Source organism: Salvelinus fontinalis, unplaced genomic scaffold (assembly GCF_029448725.1).
Source record: "Salvelinus fontinalis isolate EN_2023a unplaced genomic scaffold, ASM2944872v1 scaffold_1420, whole genome shotgun sequence".
NCBI classification, from domain to species: domain Eukaryota; kingdom Metazoa; phylum Chordata; class Actinopteri; order Salmoniformes; family Salmonidae; genus Salvelinus; species Salvelinus fontinalis.
This window is the reverse complement of record NW_026601629.1, coordinates 21,041-41,171: the sequence shown is the minus strand read 5'-3', so window position 1 is coordinate 41,171 and position 20,131 is coordinate 21,041. Positions and strand designations below refer to the sequence as shown.

General features: G+C 45.5%; 1 protein-coding gene across 1 annotated transcript; it reads left to right on the top strand.

The window, feature by feature from the left end:
- Positions 1–10,946: 10,946 nt before the first annotated feature.
- LOC129849288 (sortilin-like) lies at positions 10,947–19,643 on the top strand (the record flags this gene model as incomplete). The annotated part of the gene is made up of 11 exons (XM_055916215.1): positions 10,947–11,157; positions 11,615–11,715; positions 11,848–11,947; positions 12,536–12,710; positions 13,212–13,405; positions 17,304–17,496; positions 17,941–18,057; positions 18,387–18,513; positions 18,921–19,027; positions 19,195–19,315; positions 19,537–19,643. Coding segments are annotated over 11 exons (1,461 nt in total), but the record flags the coding sequence as incomplete, so codon positions are not given.
- Positions 19,644–20,131: the final 488 nt, after the last annotated feature.

Below are 20,131 nucleotides of genomic sequence, written 5' to 3'. Positions count from 1 at the left end.
TCTGTCTCAGTTCTACTAACCCTGATATGTCTGTCTCAGTCCTACTAACTCTGATATGTCTGTCTCAGTCCTACTAACCCTGATATGTCTGTCTCAGTTCTACTAACTTTAACCCTGATATGTCTGTCTCAGTCCTACTAACCCTGATATGTCTGTCTCAGTCCTACTAACCCTGATATGTCTGTCTCAGTTCTACTAACCCTGATATGTCTGTCTCAGTCCTACTAACCCTGATATGTCTCAGTCCTACTACCCCCTGATATGTCTGTCTCAGTCCTACTAACACTGATATGTCTGTCTCAGTCCTACTAACCCTGATATGTCTGTCTCAGTTCTACTAACCCTGATATGTCTGTCTCAGTCCTACTAACCCTGATATGTCTGTCTCAGTTCTTCTTCCTCTAACCCTGATATGTCTGTCTCAGTCCTACTACCCCTGATATGTCTGTCTCAGTTCTACTAACCCTGATATGTCTGTCTCAGTCCTACTACCCCTGATATGTCTGTCTCAGTTCTACTAACCCTGATATGTCTGTCTCAGTCCTACTACCCCTGATATGTCTGTCTCAGTCCTACTAACTCTGATATGTCTGTCTCAGTCCTACTAACCCTGATATGTCTGTCTCAGTTCTACTAACTTTAACCCTGATATGTCTGTCTCAGTTCTACTAACCCTGATACGTCTATCTCAGTTCTACTAACCCTGATATGTCTGTCTCAGTTCTACTAACCCTGATATGTCTGTCTTAGTTCTACTACCCCTGATATGTCTGTCTCAGTTCTACTAACCCTGATATGTCTGTCTCAGTCCTACTAACCCTGATATGTCTGTCTCAGTTCTACTAACCCTGATATGTCTGTCTCAGTTCTACTAACCCTGATATGTCTGTCTCAGTCCTACTAACCCTGATATGTCTGTCTCAGTCCTACTAACCCTGATATGTCTGTCTCAGTCCTACTAACCCTGATATGTCTGTCTCAGTCCTACTAATCCTGATATGTCTGTCTCAGTTCTACTAACCCTGATATATCTGTCTCAGTTCTACTAACCCTGACATGTCTGTCTCAGTTCTACTAACCCTGATATGTATGTCTCAGTCCTACTAACCCTGATATGTCTGTCTCAGTCCTACTAACCCTGATATGTCTGTCTCAGTTCTACTAACCCTGATATGTCTGTCTCAGTCCTACTACCCCTGATATGTCTGTCTCAGTTCTACTAACCCTGATATGTCTGTCTCAGTCCTACTACCCCTGATATGTCTGTCTCAGTCCTACTACCCCTGATATGTCTGTCTCAGTTCTACTAACCCTGATATGTCTGTCTCAGTCCTACTACCCCTGATATGTCTGTCTCAGTCCTACTAACCCTGATATATCTGTCTCAGTTCTACTAACCCTGATATGTCTGTCTCAGTCCTACTAACTCTGATATGTCTGTCTCAGTCCTACTAACCCTGATATGTCTGTCTCAGTTCTACTAACTTTAACCCTGATATGTCTGTCTCAGTCCTACTAACCCTGATATGTCTGTCTCAGTCCTACTAACCCTGATATGTCTGTCTCAGTTCTACTAACCCTGATATGTCTTTCTCAGTCCTACTAACCCTGATATGTCTGTCTTAGTTCTACTAACCCTGATATGTCTGTCTCAGTCCTACTAACCCTGATATGTCTCAGTCCTACTACCCCCTGATATGTCTGTCTCAGTCCTACTAACCCTGATATGTCTGTCTCAGTCCTACTAACCCTGATATGTCTGTCTCAGTTCTACTAACCCTGATATGTCTGTCTCAGTCCTACTAACCCTGATATGTCTGTCTCAGTTCTTCTTCCTCTAACCCTGATATGTCTGTCTCAGTCCTACTACCCCTGATATGTCTGTCTCAGTTCTACTAACCCTGATATGTCTTTCTCAGTCCTACTAACCCTGATATGTCTGTCTCAGTTCTACTAACCCTGATATGTCTGTCTCAGTCCTACTAACCCTGATATGTCTCAGTCCTACTACCCCCTGATATGTCTGTCTCAGTCCTACTAACCCTGATATGTCTGTCTCAGTCCTACTAACCCTGATATGTCTGTCTCAGTCCTACTAATCCTGATATGTCTGTCTCAGTTCTACTAACCCTGATATATCTGTCTCAGTTCTACTAACCCTGACATGTCTGTCTCAGTTCTACTAACCCTGATATGTATGTCTCAGTCCTACTAACCCTGATATGTCTGTCTCAGTCCTACTAACCCTGATATGTCTGTCTCAGTTCTACTAACCCTGATATGTCTGTCTCAGTCCTACTACCCCTGATATGTCTGTCTCAGTTCTACTAACCCTGATATGTCTGTCTCAGTCCTACTACCCCTGATATGTCTGTCTCAGTCCTACTACCCCTGATATGTCTGTCTCAGTTCTACTAACCCTGATATGTCTGTCTCAGTCCTACTACCCCTGATATGTCTGTCTCAGTCCTACTAACCCTGATATATCTGTCTCAGTTCTACTAACCCTGATATGTCTGTCTCAGTCCTACTAACTCTGATATGTCTGTCTCAGTCCTACTAACCCTGATATGTCTGTCTCAGTTCTACTAACTTTAACCCTGATATGTCTGTCTCAGTCCTACTAACCCTGATATGTCTGTCTCAGTCCTACTAACCCTGATATGTCTGTCTCAGTTCTACTAACCCTGATATGTCTTTCTCAGTCCTACTAACCCTGATATGTCTGTCTTAGTTCTACTAACCCTGATATGTCTGTCTCAGTCCTACTAACCCTGATATGTCTCAGTCCTACTACCCCCTGATATGTCTGTCTCAGTCCTACTAACCCTGATATGTCTGTCTCAGTCCTACTAACCCTGATATGTCTGTCTCAGTTCTACTAACCCTGATATGTCTGTCTCAGTCCTACTAACCCTGATATGTCTGTCTCAGTTCTTCTTCCTCTAACCCTGATATGTCTGTCTCAGTCCTACTACCCCTGATATGTCTGTCTCAGTCCTACTAACCCTGATATGTCTGTCTCAGTTCTACTAACCCTGATATGTCTTTCTCAGTCCTACTAACCCTGATATGTCTGTCTCAGTTCTACTAACCCTGATATGTCTGTCTCAGTCCTACTAACCCTGATATGTCTCAGTCCTACTACCCCCTGATATGTCTGTCTCAGTCCTACTAACCCTGATATGTCTGTCTCAGTCCTACTAACCCTGATATGTCTGTCTCAGTTCTACTAACCCTGATATGTCTGTCTCAGTCCTACTAACCCTGATATGTCTGTCTCAGTTCTTCTTCCTCTAACCCTGATATGTCTGTCTCAGTCCTACTACCCCTGATATGTCTGTCTCAGTTCTACTAACCCTGATATGTCTGTCTCAGTCCTACTACCCCTGATATGTCTGTCTCAGTTCTACTAACCCTGATATGTCTGTCTCAGTCCTACTACCCCTGATATGTCTGTCTCAGTCCTACTACCCCTGATATGTCTGTCTCAGTTCTACTAACCCTGATATGTCTGTCTCAGTCCTACTACCCCTGATATGTCTGTCTCAGTCCTACTAACCCTGATATGTCTGTCTCAGTTCTACTAACCCTGATATGTCTGTCTCAGTCCTACTAACTCTGATATGTCTGTCTCAGTCCTACTAACCCTGATATGTCTGTCTCAGTTCTACTAACTTTAACCCTGATATGTCTGTCTCAGTCCTACTAACCCTGATATGTCTGTCTCAGTCCTACTAACCCTGATATGTCTGTCTCAGTTCTACTAACCCTGATATGTCTTTCTCAGTCCTACTAACCCTGATATGTCTGTCTTAGTTCTACTAACCCTGATATGTCTGTCTCAGTCCTACTAACCCTGATATGTCTCAGTCCTACTACCCCCTGATATGTCTGTCTCAGTCCTACTAACCCTGATATGTCTGTCTCAGTCCTACTAACCCTGATATGTCTGTCTCAGTTCTACTAACCCTGATATGTCTGTCTCAGTCCTACTAACCCTGATATGTCTGTCTCAGTTCTTCTTCCTCTAACCCTGATATGTCTGTCTCAGTCCTACTACCCCTGATATGTCTGTCTCAGTTCTACTAACCCTGATATGTCTGTCTCAGTCCTACTACCCCTGATATGTCTGTCTCAGTCCTACTACCCCTGATATGTCTGTCTCAGTTCTACTAACCCTGATATGTCTGTCTCAGTCCTACTACCCCTGATATGTCTGTCTCAGTCCTACTAACTCTGATATGTCTGTCTCAGTCCTACTAACCCTGATATGTCTGTCTCAGTTCTACTAACTTTAACCCTGATATGTCTGTCTCAGTTCTACTAACCCTGATACGTCTATCTCAGTCCTACTAACCCTGATATGTCTCAGTCCTACTACCCCCTGATATGTCTGTCTCAGTCCTACTAACCCTGATATGTCTGTCTCAGTCCTACTAACCCTGATATGTCTGTCTCAGTTCTACTAACCCTGATATGTCTGTCTCAGTCCTACTAACCCTGATATGTCTGTCTCAGTTCTTCTTCCTCTAACCCTGATATGTCTGTCTCAGTCCTACTACCCCTGATATGTCTGTCTCAGTTCTACTAACCCTGATATGTCTGTCTCAGTCCTACTACCCCTGATATGTCTGTCTCAGTTCTACTAACCCTGATATGTCTGTCTCAGTCCTACTACCCCTGATATGTCTGTCTCAGTCCTACTACCCCTGATATGTCTGTCTCAGTTCTACTAACCCTGATATGTCTGTCTCAGTCCTACTACCCCTGATATGTCTGTCTCAGTTCTACTAACCCTGATATGTCTGTCTCAGTTCTACTAACCCTGATATGTCTGTCTCAGTCCTACTAACTCTGATATGTCTGTCTCAGTCCTACTAACCCTGATATGTCTGTCTCAGTTCTACTAACTTTAACCCTGATATGTCTGTCTCAGTCCTACTAACCCTGATATGTCTGTCTCAGTCCTACTAACCCTGATATGTCTGTCTCAGTTCTACTAACCCTGATATGTCTTTCTCAGTCCTACTAACCCTGATATGTCTGTCTTAGTTCTACTAACCCTGATATGTCTGTCTCAGTCCTACTAACCCTGATATGTCTCAGTCCTACTACCCCCTGATATGTCTGTCTCAGTCCTACTAACCCTGATATGTCTGTCTCAGTCCTACTAACCCTGATATGTCTGTCTCAGTTCTACTAACCCTGATATGTCTGTCTCAGTCCTACTAACCCTGATATGTCTGTCTCAGTTCTTCTTCCTCTAACCCTGATATGTCTGTCTCAGTCCTACTACCCCTGATATGTCTGTCTCAGTTCTACTAACCCTGATATGTCTGTCTCAGTCCTACTACCCCTGATATGTCTGTCTCAGTTCTACTAACCCTGATATGTCTGTCTCAGTCCTACTACCCCTGATATGTCTGTCTCAGTCCTACTAACTCTGATATGTCTGTCTCAGTCCTACTAACCCTGATATGTCTGTCTCAGTTCTACTAACTTTAACCCTGATATGTCTGTCTCAGTTCTACTAACCCTGATACGTCTATCTCAGTTCTACTAACCCTGATATGTCTGTCTCAGTTCTACTAACCCTGATATGTCTGTCTTAGTTCTACTACCCCTGATATGTCTGTCTCAGTTCTACTAACCCTGATATGTCTGTCTCAGTCCTACTAACCCTGATATGTCTGTCTCAGTTCTACTAACCCTGATATGTCTGTCTCAGTTCTACTAACCCTGATATGTCTGTCTCAGTCCTACTAACCCTGATATGTCTGTCTCAGTCCTACTAACCCTGATATGTCTGTCTCAGTCCTACTAACCCTGATATGTCTGTCTCAGTCCTACTAATCCTGATATGTCTGTCTCAGTTCTACTAACCCTGATATATCTGTCTCAGTTCTACTAACCCTGACATGTCTGTCTCAGTTCTACTAACCCTGATATGTATGTCTCAGTCCTACTAACCCTGATATGTCTGTCTCAGTCCTACTAACCCTGATATGTCTGTCTCAGTTCTACTAACCCTGATATGTCTGTCTCAGTCCTACTACCCCTGATATGTCTGTCTCAGTTCTACTAACCCTGATATGTCTGTCTCAGTCCTACTACCCCTGATATGTCTGTCTCAGTCCTACTACCCCTGATATGTCTGTCTCAGTTCTACTAACCCTGATATGTCTGTCTCAGTCCTACTACCCCTGATATGTCTGTCTCAGTCCTACTAACCCTGATATGTCTGTCTCAGTTCTACTAACCCTGATATGTCTGTCTCAGTCCTACTAACTCTGATTTGTCTGTCTCAGTCCTACTAACCCTGATATGTCTGTCTCAGTTCTACTAACTTTAACCCTGATATGTCTGTCTCAGTCCTACTAACCCTGATATGTCTGTCTCAGTCCTACTAACCCTGATATGTCTGTCTCAGTTCTACTAACCCTGATATGTCTTTCTCAGTCCTACTAACCCTGATATGTCTGTCTTAGTTCTACTAACCCTGATATGTCTGTCTCAGTCCTACTAACCCTGATATGTCTCAGTCCTACTACCCCCTGATATGTCTGTCTCAGTCCTACTAACCCTGATATGTCTGTCTCAGTCCTACTAACCCTGATATGTCTGTCTCAGTTCTACTAACCCTGATATGTCTGTCTCAGTCCTACTAACCCTGATATGTCTGTCTCAGTTCTTCTTCCTCTAACCCTGATATGTCTGTCTCAGTCCTACTACCCCTGATATGTCTGTCTCAGTTCTACTAACCCTGATATGTCTGTCTCAGTCCTACTACCCCTGATATGTCTGTCTCAGTTCTACTAACCCTGATATGTCTGTCTCAGTCCTACTACCCCTGATATGTCTGTCTCAGTCCTACTAACTCTGATATGTCTGTCTCAGTCCTACTAACCCTGATATGTCTGTCTCAGTTCTACTAACTTTAACCCTGATATGTCTGTCTCAGTTCTACTAACCCTGATACGTCTATCTCAGTTCTACTAACCCTGATATGTCTGTCTCAGTTCTACTAACCCTGATATGTCTGTCTTAGTTCTACTACCCCTGATATGTCTGTCTCAGTTCTACTAACCCTGATATGTCTGTCTCAGTCCTACTAACCCTGATATGTCTGTCTCAGTTCTACTAACCCTGATATGTCTGTCTCAGTTCTACTAACCCTGATATGTCTGTCTCAGTCCTACTAACCCTGATATGTCTGTCTCAGTCCTACTAACCTTGATATGTCTGTCTCAGTCCTACTAACCCTGATATGTCTGTCTCAGTCCTACTAATCCTGATATGTCTGTCTCAGTTCTACTAACCCTGATATATCTGTCTCAGTTCTACTAACCCTGACATGTCTGTCTCAGTTCTACTAACCCTGATATGTATGTCTCAGTCCTACTAACCCTGATATGTCTGTCTCAGTCCTACTAACCCTGATATGTCTGTCTCAGTTCTTCTTCCTCTAGCCCTGTTATGTCTGTCTCAGTCCTACTACCCCTGATATGTCTGTCTCAGTTCTACTAACCCTGATATGTCTGTCTCAGTCCTACTACCCCTGATATGTCTGTCTCAGTCCTACTACCCCTGATATGTCTGTCTCAGTTCTACTAACCCTGATATGTCTGTCTCAGTCCTACTACCCCTGATATGTCTGTCTCAGTCCTACTAACTCTGATATGTCTGTCTCAGTCCTACTAACCCTGATATGTCTGTCTCAGTTCTACTAACTTTTACCCTGATATGTCTGTCTCAGTTCTACTAACCCTGATACGTCTATCTCAGTTCTACTAACCCTGATATGTCTGTCTCAGTTCTACTAACCCTGATATGTCTGTCTTAGTTCTACTACCCCTGATATGTCTGTCTCAGTTCTACTAACCCTGATATGTCTGTCTCAGTCCTACTAACCCTGATATGTCTGTCTCAGTTCTACTAACCCTGATATGTCTGTCTCAGTTCTACTAACCCTGATATGTCTGTCTCAGTCCTCCTAACCCTGATATGTCTGTCTCAGTCCTACTAACCCTGATATGTCTGTCTCAGTCCTACTAACCCTGATATGTCTGTCTCAGTCCTACTAACCCTGATATGTCTGTCTCAGTCCTACTAACCCTGATATGTCTGTCTCAGTTCTACTAACCCTGATATATCTGTCTCAGTTCTACTAACCCTGACATGTCTGTCTCAGTTCTACTAACCCCGATATGTATGTCTCAGTCCTACTAACCCTGATATGTCTGTCTCAGTCCTACTAACCCTGATATGTCTGTCTCAGTTCTTCTTCCTCTAGCCCTGATATGTCTGTCTCAGTCCTACTAACCCTGATATGTCTGTCTCAGTTCTACTAACCCTGATATATCTGTCTCAGTTCTACTAACCCTGACATGTCTGTCGCAGTTCTACTAACCCTGACATGTCTGTCTCAGTCCTACTAACCCTGATATGTCTGTCTCAGTTCTACTAACCCTGATATGTATGTCTCAGTTCTACTAACTCTAACCCTGATATGTCTGTCTTAGTTCTACTAACCCTGATACGTCTGTCTCAGTTCTACTAGCCCTGATATGTCTGTCTTAGTTCTACTTACCCTGATATGTCTGTCTTAGTTCTACTAACCCTGATATGTCTGTCTCAGTCCTACTAACCCTGATATGTCTGCCTCAGTCCTACTAACTCTAACCCTGATATGTCTGTCTCAGTTCTACTAACCCTGATACGTCTGTCTCAGTTCTACTAGCCCTGATATGTCTGTCTTAGTTCTACTTACCCTGATATGTCTGTCTTAGTTCTACTAACCCTGATATGTCTGTCTCAGTCCTACTAACCCTGATATGTCTGCCTCAGTCCTACTAACTCTAACCCTGATATGTCTGTCTCAGTCCTACTAACCCTGATATGTCTGTCTCAGTCCTACTAACCCTGATATGTCTGTCTCAGTTCTACTAACCCTGATATGTCTGTCTCAGTTCTACTAACCCTGATATGTCTGTCTCAGTCCTACTAACTCTAACCCTGATATGTCTGTCTCAGTCCTACTAACCCTGATATGTCTGTCTCAGTTCTACTAACCCTGATATGTCTGTCTCAGTTCTACTAACCCTGATATGTCTGTCTCAGTTCTACTAACCCTGATATGTCTGTCTCAGTCCTACTAACTCTAACCCTGATATGTCTGTCTCAGTCCTACTAACCCTGATATGTCTGTCTCAGTCCTACTAACCCTGATATGTCTGTCTCAGTTCTACTAACCCTGATATGTCTGTCTCAGTTCTACTAACCCTGATATGTCTGTCTCAGTCCTACTAACCCTGATATGTCTGTCTCAGTTCTACTAACTCTAACCCTGATATGTCTGTCTCAGTCCTACTGACCCTGATATATCTGTCTCAGTTCTACTTCCTCTAACCCTGATATGTCTGTCTCAGTCCTACTAACCCTGATATGTCTGTCTCAGTTCTACTAACTCTAACCCTGATATGTCTGTCTCAGTCCTACTAACCCTGATATGTCTGTCTCAGTTCTACTAACCCTGATATGTCTGTCTCAGTTCTACTAACCCTGATATGTCTGTCTCAGTTCTACTAACCCTGATATGTCTGTCTCAGTTCTACTAACTCTAACCCTGATATGTCTGTCTCAGTCCTACTAACCCTGATATGTCTGTCTCAGTTCTACTAACCCTGATATGTCTGTCTCAGTTCTACTAACCCTGATATGTCTGTCTCAGTTCTACTAACCCTGATATGTCTGTCTCAGTTCTACTAACCCTGATATGTCTGTCTCAGTTCTACTAACCCTGATATGTCTGTCTCAGTTCTACTAACCCTGATATGTCTGTCTCAGTTCTACTAACCCTGATATGTCTGTCTCAGTCCTACTAACCCTGATATGTCTGTCTCAGTCCTACTAACCCTGATATGTCTGTCTCAGTTCTACTAACCCTGATATGTCTGTCTCAGTCCTACTAACGCTGATATGTCTGTCTCAGTCCTACTAACCCTGATATGTCTGACTTAGTCCCTCTAACCCTGATATGTCTGTCTCAGTTCTACTAACTCTAACCCTGATATGTCTGTCTCAGTTCTACTAACCCTGATATGTCTGACTTAGTCCCTCTAACCCTGATATGTCTGTCTCAGTTCTACTAACTATAACCCTGATATGTCTGTCTCAGTCCTACTAACCCTGATATGTCTGTCTCAGTTCTACTAACTCTAACCCTGATATGTCTGTCTCAGTTCTACTAACTCTAACCCTGATATGTCTGTCTTAGTTCTACTACCCTGTTTGCTGCAATGGAAAAGCTTGAGTTTGTCAGAGAGAAAGAGGAAAGACTGGTTTCACAAGTTCTCAGGATTGCTGACAAATAATCTGATCATACAGGCTTTGTGTGTGTGTGTGTGTCTTCTGCGTCAGTGCATGCTGTAGGTGTCTATGGTTGGAGGTCCGAGTAATTTGTGCCATTCAGCTGAATGGAGGAGATAAGAAGGAGGGGTTTTATCTGAGTGTGGGAAGGTTAGAGGTAGACAGACACATTGATAGTCTAGAATAACAGCTGACACAGCTCTGGGCATCAGGGCACACACACACACACACACACACACACACACACACACACACACACACACACACACACACACAGCAACACATGGTAAAAAGGGATTTTAAGGCCAGAATGTCATATGCATACTATTTACCACTAAGTGCTGGCGTAAGTTGTTTCTACATCTTGGATGTCAGGAGTTTTCTTCACACCATTTATTGATGTTTACGGCCCCTTATCACTATGCCGACTCATAGAGGGCTGTGTCGGCACAGTTGGGTTTGTTCCCAAGCTTACATAAGACACTGTATTTCTTCCATCCGTGTGTGTGTGTTGTCTCATGGGGTCGGGATAGAGTAGATGATAAATTACTATTCCTTCTATATTATAATGTTTGATTCTATTGACTTTCTATTCTATTGTACCATACTCTACTGTCTTCTATCCTCCAGAGGAAAGTTACTTTGGGACGGTGTACACGTCAGATGACCGGGGCATCCTGTACTCTAAGTCTCTAGAGCGCCACTTGTTTGGTGGGGGAGGGAAGAGCGACTTCACCAACGTCACCTCCATGAGAGGAGTGTACCTCACCAACGTACTAGAGGAGGGTACGCAGCTACGCATCAACACAATCTGGGTCGTATTTTTTAGGAATATAAACAGTCCGAAATGCGGAGGGACTCGTATAATCTACACTCGTTACAGCCAGAAGAGAACTGGCCACCCCTCAGAGCCTGGTTCCTCTCTAGGTTTCTTCCTAGGTTCTAGCCCTTCTAAGGAGTTTTTCCTAGCCACCGTGCTTCTACATCTACATTGTTTGCTCTTTGGGATTTTAGGCTGGGTTTCTGTTTAAGATCTTAGTGATAACTGCCGATGTTTAAAGGGCTTTATGAATACATTTGATTGATTGATACCTGAACTTGTCCAATATAAAATGCATGTAGTTTGTAGGGGGGGTTTCAACTGGCTGATTGAAGTGTGAATGCATGTATTCTTTAGTGGAAAAAATCTGACAATTACTAATCCAAGCTAAAACGTTTTTTTCCTGGGTATTGTTTTTGACAGATGGCCGCATTCGGACAGTCATTTCATTTAACCGAGGGGGAGAGTGGACACTCCTCAACAAGCCCCAGAATGTTGAGTGTGGTGAGGATTCAAGAAATGATGTGAGAACTAACTTCATTCCCTCCTCTGACAATTAAGTGTGTTGAGTATGTTGATGCTTATTATATGATTGTGAACACTGGATTCTTGTGTGTGTGTGTGTGTGTGTGTGTGTGTGTGTGTGTTTGTGACAGTGTAACTTGCACATCCACGGTGAGCACAGTCGCTACAACGGCATCACTCCCATGCTACCTCTCTCTGACCCCACTGCCGTTGGCCTTGTCATCGCCCACGGTAACCAAACTGTCAATCGTACATATCAAAGACATGTTGCATTGTGATACTTCTGTATTACCGTAGTGTACAGGATGTTGTGCACTACATGTTGCATTGTGATACTTCTGTATTACCGTAGTGTACAGGATGTTGTGCACTACATGTTGCATTGTGATACTGCTGTATTACTGTAGTGTACATGATGTTGTCCACTACATTTAGCATTGTAGGGAATCTTGAATGGACTACACAGGAAATTCTTCCCCCCCTATTAATTCGGTCATCACTACAAAATAGCTGTTTATATATATATATATATATAGTGCACTCTATATGCCCGGTCCCAAATCGTTCCCTTACCATTTAATGTTTGCAGATCAGTAATGTGGGATCAGTATGGTGAAAGCTTCTCCACTACACTGGTTATCTCTATCCAGGCCCTTCAGGTCAGAAAACATTGGAGGGTTAGGGCTAAACGGAGGGGTAGGGAGAAATTTGGGACCGGATGACTGACAGATAGAACATGTTTTCCGACACATCCCCCACCCTCTAGCTGTCCCAGAATGTGTGTGACCTTTCTATGACCTCTGCGCTTTGACTGGTCAGGCAGTGTGGGGGACTCCATCTCGTCAACACGGCCTGACGTGTACGTGTCAGAGGACGGGGGGTACAAGTGGAGGGGTTCCCTGAGGGGGCCCCATCACTACAGCATCCTGGACGCTGGGGGGCTCGTCGTGGCTGTGGAGGCCCACCCCATGGACGGCCAAATCAACACCATCAAGTACTGAACACCACACGCACACACAGTCGGTGGCATGTAGAAAGATTGGGTGTAAGAAAGATGCTTTTTATTCGCACCCCCACCCATGGCATGCAAGCGACCTCCTCTGAGTGTTGTGTGTGTGTGTGTGTGTGTGTGTGTGTGTGTGTGTGTGTGTGTGTGTGTGTGTGTGTGTGTCTGTCTGTGTTTGACTATGGAGTGTTTGTGTGTCTATTCGCTCTTCTCTCCCTATGAAGTTGTGGCTGTGAATGTGTCTAAGCAGTCCACTATCCGGTAACTCTGTATGTGTGTGTTTTAATTCTATTTACTTCATGCGTGTGTGTGCTTGCACGTTCACATTCAGATGTTTATACAGGGTCGTATTCATTAGGCACCAAACGAAAGAAATCAACCTTAACTTTGTCCAATAAGAAAGGCTTGTTTTAGTTTTCCGTTGCAAAGCGTGTTGTGACTCTGTGCATGAATGAAAACGACCCTGTATGTCATTGTGCATCACCCCAGGTTCTCCACAGATGAGGGCCAGTGTTGGAAGGTGTACAACTTTACAGAGCAGCCCATCTTCTTCGCTGGCCTGACATCCGAGCCGGGCACCAAGACCATGAACATCAGCGTATGGGGCTACCGGCCCGAGGACGACCACCAGCCCATGTGGGTGGTGGTCACCATTGACTTCCATAGTCTCCTCACCAGAGAGTGTGGGTGAATCTCAATTGTATTTTCTTGATTCTTTGTGTCCTGTGTCTACTCGTCTCCTTGTCAAAACTCAGTGGAGGAGAATGTCTGAGGGGAGGAACCTTGGATCTTTTCCACCAATGCTTTTTGAGAAGGAGGTGAGGAGAGTGGTCACGAGGAATCAAGGAAAGATGATTGAGATTCCCCCTGTGAGTCATTTGTTTGTTGTCAAATGTAATATCCCCAAGGATCATAATCAATTAACCAACAACAGACATTTCACAAGGAACGAAACAGTAGCTAGCTTTCTATTGTGAGAATACCCAAAGAGCGTCGTCAAATATGTGGTTTCCATATGTTTGATGTGTTTGATACCATTCCATTGATTCCATTCCAGCTATTACAATGAGTCCGCCCTCCTATAGATCCTCCCACCAGCCACCTTTGGTGTGAACCCCTGTGGACCTCTAGGAACGGAATTGAACGTACTGATATCGATAAATATATACTAAAATTGGCATGTCTCAATAGTCTCTATTGGTTAACTGTCACGATCGTCTATAGGAGAGAGTGAGGACCAAGGCGCAGCGCGTGAAAAGAACATCTTCTTTTATTAAGAAGAGAACAAACACAAAACGAAACCACTTTAACAAAATAACAAACAGACGAACGTGGAGCTAAGAATGAACTAGTGCATACATGCAACATAGAACATCGACATAGACAATTCCCCACAAACAGCTAAAGCCTATGGTTGCCTTAAATATGGCTTCCAATCAGAGACAACAATAACCAGCTGTCTCTAATTGAGACCCAATTCAGGCAACCATAGACTTTCCTAGAAACCTACACTCAACCATAGACACAGCTAGACTACTATACTAAACATAAACCCAACTACTCTAATAAACCCCCTAAACCTTACAACCACCCTAGATACTACAAAAAACACATACATTCCCCATGTCACACCCTGACCTAACTAAAATAATTAAGAAAACAAAGAATACTAAGGCCAGGGCGTGACATAACCCCCCCCTTAAGGTGCGAACTCCGGGCGCACCAGCACAAAGTCTAGGGGAGGGTCAGGGTGGGCATCTGACCACGGTGGTGGCTCAGGCTCTGGGCGAGGTCCCCACCCCACCATAGTCAATCCCAGCTTACGTCTCTCCCTCAGAATGACCACCCTCATTATACACCCACTTAGGTTAAGGGGCAACACCAAGATAAAGGACAGCTCCGGGACGAGGTAGCTCAGGACAGAGAGGTAGCTCAGGACAGAGGGATAGCTCAGGACAGAGAGGTAGGTCAGGATAGAGAGATAGCTCAGGATAGAGGGGCAACTCCGGACTGAAGGGCAGCTCCGGACAGAGAGACAGCTCTGGACTGAGGGGCAGTTCAGGATTAATGGCAGCTCTGGGCTGAGGGGTAGCTCATGGCTGGCTGACGGCTCTGGACGCTCATGGCTGGCTGACGGCTCTGGACGCTCATGGCTGGATGACGGCTCTGGACGCTCATGGCTGGCTGGCGGCTCTGGACGCTCATGGCTGGCTGGCGGCTCTGGCAGATCCTGTCTGGTTGGCGGCTCTGGCAGATCCTGTCTGGTTGGCGGCTCTGGCAGATCCTGACTGACGAATGGCTCTAGCGGCTCCTGACTGACTAACGGCTCTGACGGCTCGGGACAGACGGGCGGCTCTAATGGCTCGGGACAGACGGGCGGCTCAGACGGCGCTGGGGAGACGGATGGCTCAGACGGCGCTGAGGAGACGGATGGCTCAGACGGCGCTGGGGAGACGGATGGCTCCGACGGCGCTGGGGAGACGGATGGCTCAGACGGCGCTGCGGAGACGGATGGCTCAGATGGCGCTGCGGAGACGGATGGCTCAGACTGATCCTGTCTGGCGGACGGCTTTGGCTGCTCCTGTCTGGCGGAAGGCTCTGGCGGCTCCTGTCTGGCGGAAGGCTCTAGCGGCTCCTGTCTGGTGGAAGGCTCTAGCGGCTCCTGTCTGGCGGAAGGCTCTGTAGGCTCATGGCAGACGGGCGGCTTTGCAGGCTCATGGCAGACGGGCGGCTTTGAAGGCTCAATACAGACGGGCAGTTCATGCGGCGCTTGGCAGACGGACAGTTCAGGCGCCGTTGGGCAGACTCTGGCCGGCTGAGACGCACTGTAGGCCTGGTGCGTGGTACCGGAACTGGAGGTACCGGGCTAAGGACACGCACCTTCAGGCTAGTGCGGGGAACAACAACAGGGCACACTGGACTCTCAATGCGCACTATAGGCCTGGTGCGTGGTACCGGAACTGGAGGTACCGGGCTGAGGGCACGCACCTCAGGGCGAGTGCGGGGAGAAGGAACAGTGCGCACAGGGCTCTGGAGACGCACAGGAGGCTTGGTGCGTGGTGCCGGAACTGGAGGCACTGGGCTGGATACACACACCACAGGGAGAGTGCGTGAAGGAGGAACAGGGCTCTGGAAACACACTGGAAACATGGTGCGTGGTGTAGGCACTGGTGGTAATGGGCTGGAGACACGCACCACAGGGTTAGTGCGTGGAGGAGGAACAGGGCTCTGGAAACACACTGGAAACATGGTGCGTGGTGTAGGCACTGGTGGTAATGGGCTGGAGACACGCACCACAGGGAGAGTGCGTGAAGGAGGAACAGGGCTCTGGAAACACACTGGAAACATGGTGCGTGGTGTAGGCACTGGTGGTAATGGGCTGGAGACACGCACCACAGGGTTAGTGCGTGGAGGAGGAACAGGGCTCTGTTGACACACAGGAAGCTTGATGCGTGGTGTCAGCACTGGTGGTACTGGGCTGGGAACACGCACCACAGGGCTAGTGCGAGGAGCAGTAACAGTACGCACAGGACTCTGGAGACGCACAAGAGGCTTTGTGCGTGCTGTAGGCACTGTCTTAACCAGACGACTAGCACGCTCTTCAGGACGAGTCTGGAGAACTGTTCCCGGTGACATTAAGTCACCAACACGTTCATTCGGACGGATGCCGTGCCTCATGCACCAAACCAATACATCCCTCATAACTCTCTCCTCCAATTTCTCCATTAACTCCTTTACTGTCTCTGCGTCACTCTCCTCCAAATCCGCCCTCACCGGCTCCTTACGGTAAACAGGAGGAGTTGGCTCACGTCTCCCGACTGACCCAACTAAACTACCCGAGAGACCCCCCCCCCCCCCAAGAAATTTTTGGGTTTGACTTACGGGCTTCCAGCCTTGTTTCCGTGCTGCCTCCTCATATCTCCGCCTCTCTGATTTCGCTGCCTCCAGCTCTGCTTTGGGGCGGTTATATTCTCCTGGTACTTCGCGGTCCAGAATTTCCTCCCAATTCCAATAGTCCTGTGTAGGTGGGTCCTGTTGTTGTTTCACACGCTGCTTGATCCGATTCTGGTGGGGAATTCTGTCACGATCATCTATTGGAGAGAGTGAGGAGCAAGGCGCAGCGCGTGAAAAGAACATCTTCTTTTATTAAGAAGAGAACAAACACAAAACGAAACTACTTTAACAAAATAACAAACAGACGAACGTGAAGCTAAGAATGAACTAGTGCATACATGCAACATAGAACATCGACATAGACAATTCCCCACAAACAGCTAAAGCCTATGGTTGCCTTAAATATGGCTCCCAATCAGAGACAACAATAACAAGCTGTCTCTAATTGAGACCCAATTCAGGCAACCATAGACTTTCCTAGAAACCTACACTCAACCATAGACACAGCTAGACTACTATACTAAACATAAACCCAACTACTCTAATAAACCCCCTAAACCTTACAACCACCCTAGATACTACAAAAAACACATACATTCCCCATGTCACACCCTGACCTAACTAAAATAATTAAGAAAACAAAGAATACTAAGGCCAGGGCGTGACATTAACGTTGGTTTCCCATAGGTGGTAACCAGGACTATGTTCAGTGGTTGGCCCATGCCAGAGACGGCGGGGACTTGGCCACAGAGGGGTGTGTCTTGGGCTTCAAGGAGATCTTCAGGAGGCTGAGGAAGCTGTCCGTCTGCAGGAATGGACGGGACTACGTGGTAAGCAGGCAGAAAAGCCCCTGCCCCTGCACCAGAGAGGACTACCTATGGTAAGAAACACTGTCAGGGGTCCAGTCTAAACTGACAAGGCTATTCAGTTATGGTCCTGGAGGGCCGTAACACTACTGGGTCGTATTCAGTAGGAACCAGAAGAAATCAAACTGAAACAGAAAGGGACTACCTGAACTTAGGAAACACTCGTTTTCATTGTCTGTTGAAAAAAAGTGCTTTGTTGTGTCCTAATAAATTCAACCCTGGTTTTCATTCTCTCCCTCTAGTCAGGGATACATTCAGATACAGGAAACCAGAAGTTGAGAGTTGTCCATTTAAAGGCACAATCTGTTACTTCATTTCTAGTCAAAAAAGCATTTTTTTCTCTAATTGTGCCTTTGAGGCAAAGGCAGAGTCAACGCAGACCCAAACATAACATTGCCAACAAGGCATATGCTGTGTCTGTGGTTGAAATGGCCTAATGTGTCTCTCCTTTCCAACAGTGACTATGGTTACTATCGTCATGAGAACAGCTCAGAGTGTATGAGACAACTGGACACTGCAGACCACGCCCTGGAGGTGTGTCTAAATGGAGAGGAGGAGGAGCTTAGGACGTCGGGGTAATTATGACACACACATATTTGTTTTATTATCCTTGTGGGGACCAAACAATCGATTCCCATTGAAAATCCTATTTTTCCTGACCCTAACCCTTAATCTAACCCTAACCTTAACCTCTAACCTTAACTCCTAACCCTAACTCCTAACCCCTAATTGTATCCCTAACCCTAAACTTAACCCCTAAGCCTAAAATATCATTATTCCTTGTGGGGAGCAGCGAAATGTGGTCCCCAGAAAGATAGTCAAACCAAACACACACACACACACACACACACACACATGCACACACACACACACACACAGTTCACCGTGTGGTCTCCATGTGTAGGTACCGTAAGGTTCCCAGTGATAAGTGTGAGGGAGGTTTCACTCCCCTGCGCAGAAAGGAAACAGTCAACAGGCATTGTGGGAACTCCAGTCAGCCCCCCACTGCCAGCCCATATTCTGAAACCCCGGTGAGTGTGACCTGTGCATGTGCGTGTGCATCTGCTTAGTCTTGTGTGGGTCTCCTTTGAGCGTGTGTGTGCTTTTGTTATTGCTCACAGTGTGAAAGGTGTGACTTACCTAGGCATAATGTAACAGTGTTCTTCATTCTCTGGAGACACACATTGTGAGCTGGGTTTTGTTCCAGCCCAGTACTAACACACCTGATTCAATCAATCAATGGCTTGATAACTGGTTGATGAGTTGAATCAGTTGTGTCAGCGGTGTGCTGGAACAAAAGCCTACACACCCTCTGGGTACTTCCGCATCAGAAAATACAGCCCCACATATTAGATGATGCAATGCGTCACATGATAAAAGTTTATAGCGTTTAGAAAATTATGACCAGAAATATGATAATGCTATGTCTGTATTTCAGAGAGAGAAGATGCTGTTGATCGTAGTTTGTGTTGGATTAGGGATTGTCATTCTGGTGGCTGTTGCCGCTGCTGTCTATACTGTAAGGAGAATGGTTTATGGAAATAGGTGAGCCACATACACATTTATGCGCACGAGCATGCAAGTACACACGCATACAAACACGCACACACAAACACAGACACACTCCTCAGGTACAAGTGCACATTGAAATGCCTGCTTCCGTTCTGGTCCTAAATATTGACATGCCTGTGGCTCTGCTCCGCCCCCTACAGGGCGCCAACGTATCGCTTCTCTGTCCTGCAGCTTCAGGACGACGACTGCTCCATTGCCGCCGACCCAGAGAGTGTCGCCAGTAGCAACGGAACATCAGTCTTCCAAGTGGATTCAGATGATGTGAGTGTTATTAGCTTTAGCATGGTTGCTAAAGGCACTCAGGATTTTTAGGGCATGTTAGGTGCATAGCAAAAGGCAAAATATGTGTGAACTTGTGCATTTAAGGGCAACGTTATGGTCATGTTGGCCCGTCAATTGTTTTAAATTAACAATGATCCATTTACAAGACGTAATGTGGAAAATATTGATAATTTCCCTCTGTTGTCCCCCCCGTTTTGTAGGATCTTATTGAATGAACAACATGAGATGAAATATCTTGACGATGATCTCCAGAGCTTGGCCATTTGGATGTATGGCATTCCACTTGTTGTATTACGTACCTGTTGCATCTCAATGGAAAGATGTCTAGGGTTTGTAAGGAACAAATTGCGAATGTCATGTAGATGGCATGCAGATGTCCCAAGCTATTTATTGAGCGAAGAACACTGGACACACACTGGTTGAACCAACGTAGAATAGACGTTGAATTGAGTTTACTTCAAGTTTCACTGCTCTGTTTTTAAGTATTTCATGAATTAACAGTTTGTCTCTGTCTGATGATATTATTTATGTGTGGAACACTTTCTTCAACTTGCACAATTTTGGATGGCGCTTGCAACGCAATTGATAGTGGGTTCGATTCCCGGGACCACCCGTGTGTAAAATGTATGCACGCATGACTGTAAGTCAATTTGGATAAAAGCATCTGCTAAATGGCCTATATTTATTATTATTATTACCACTGTTCACTAGTCTGTATTTTGATGAGGCCCTGAATAATGTGCATTCCTAATAAATCAATACAGTAATGTTAGAATAGCGATGTAATGGAAATAA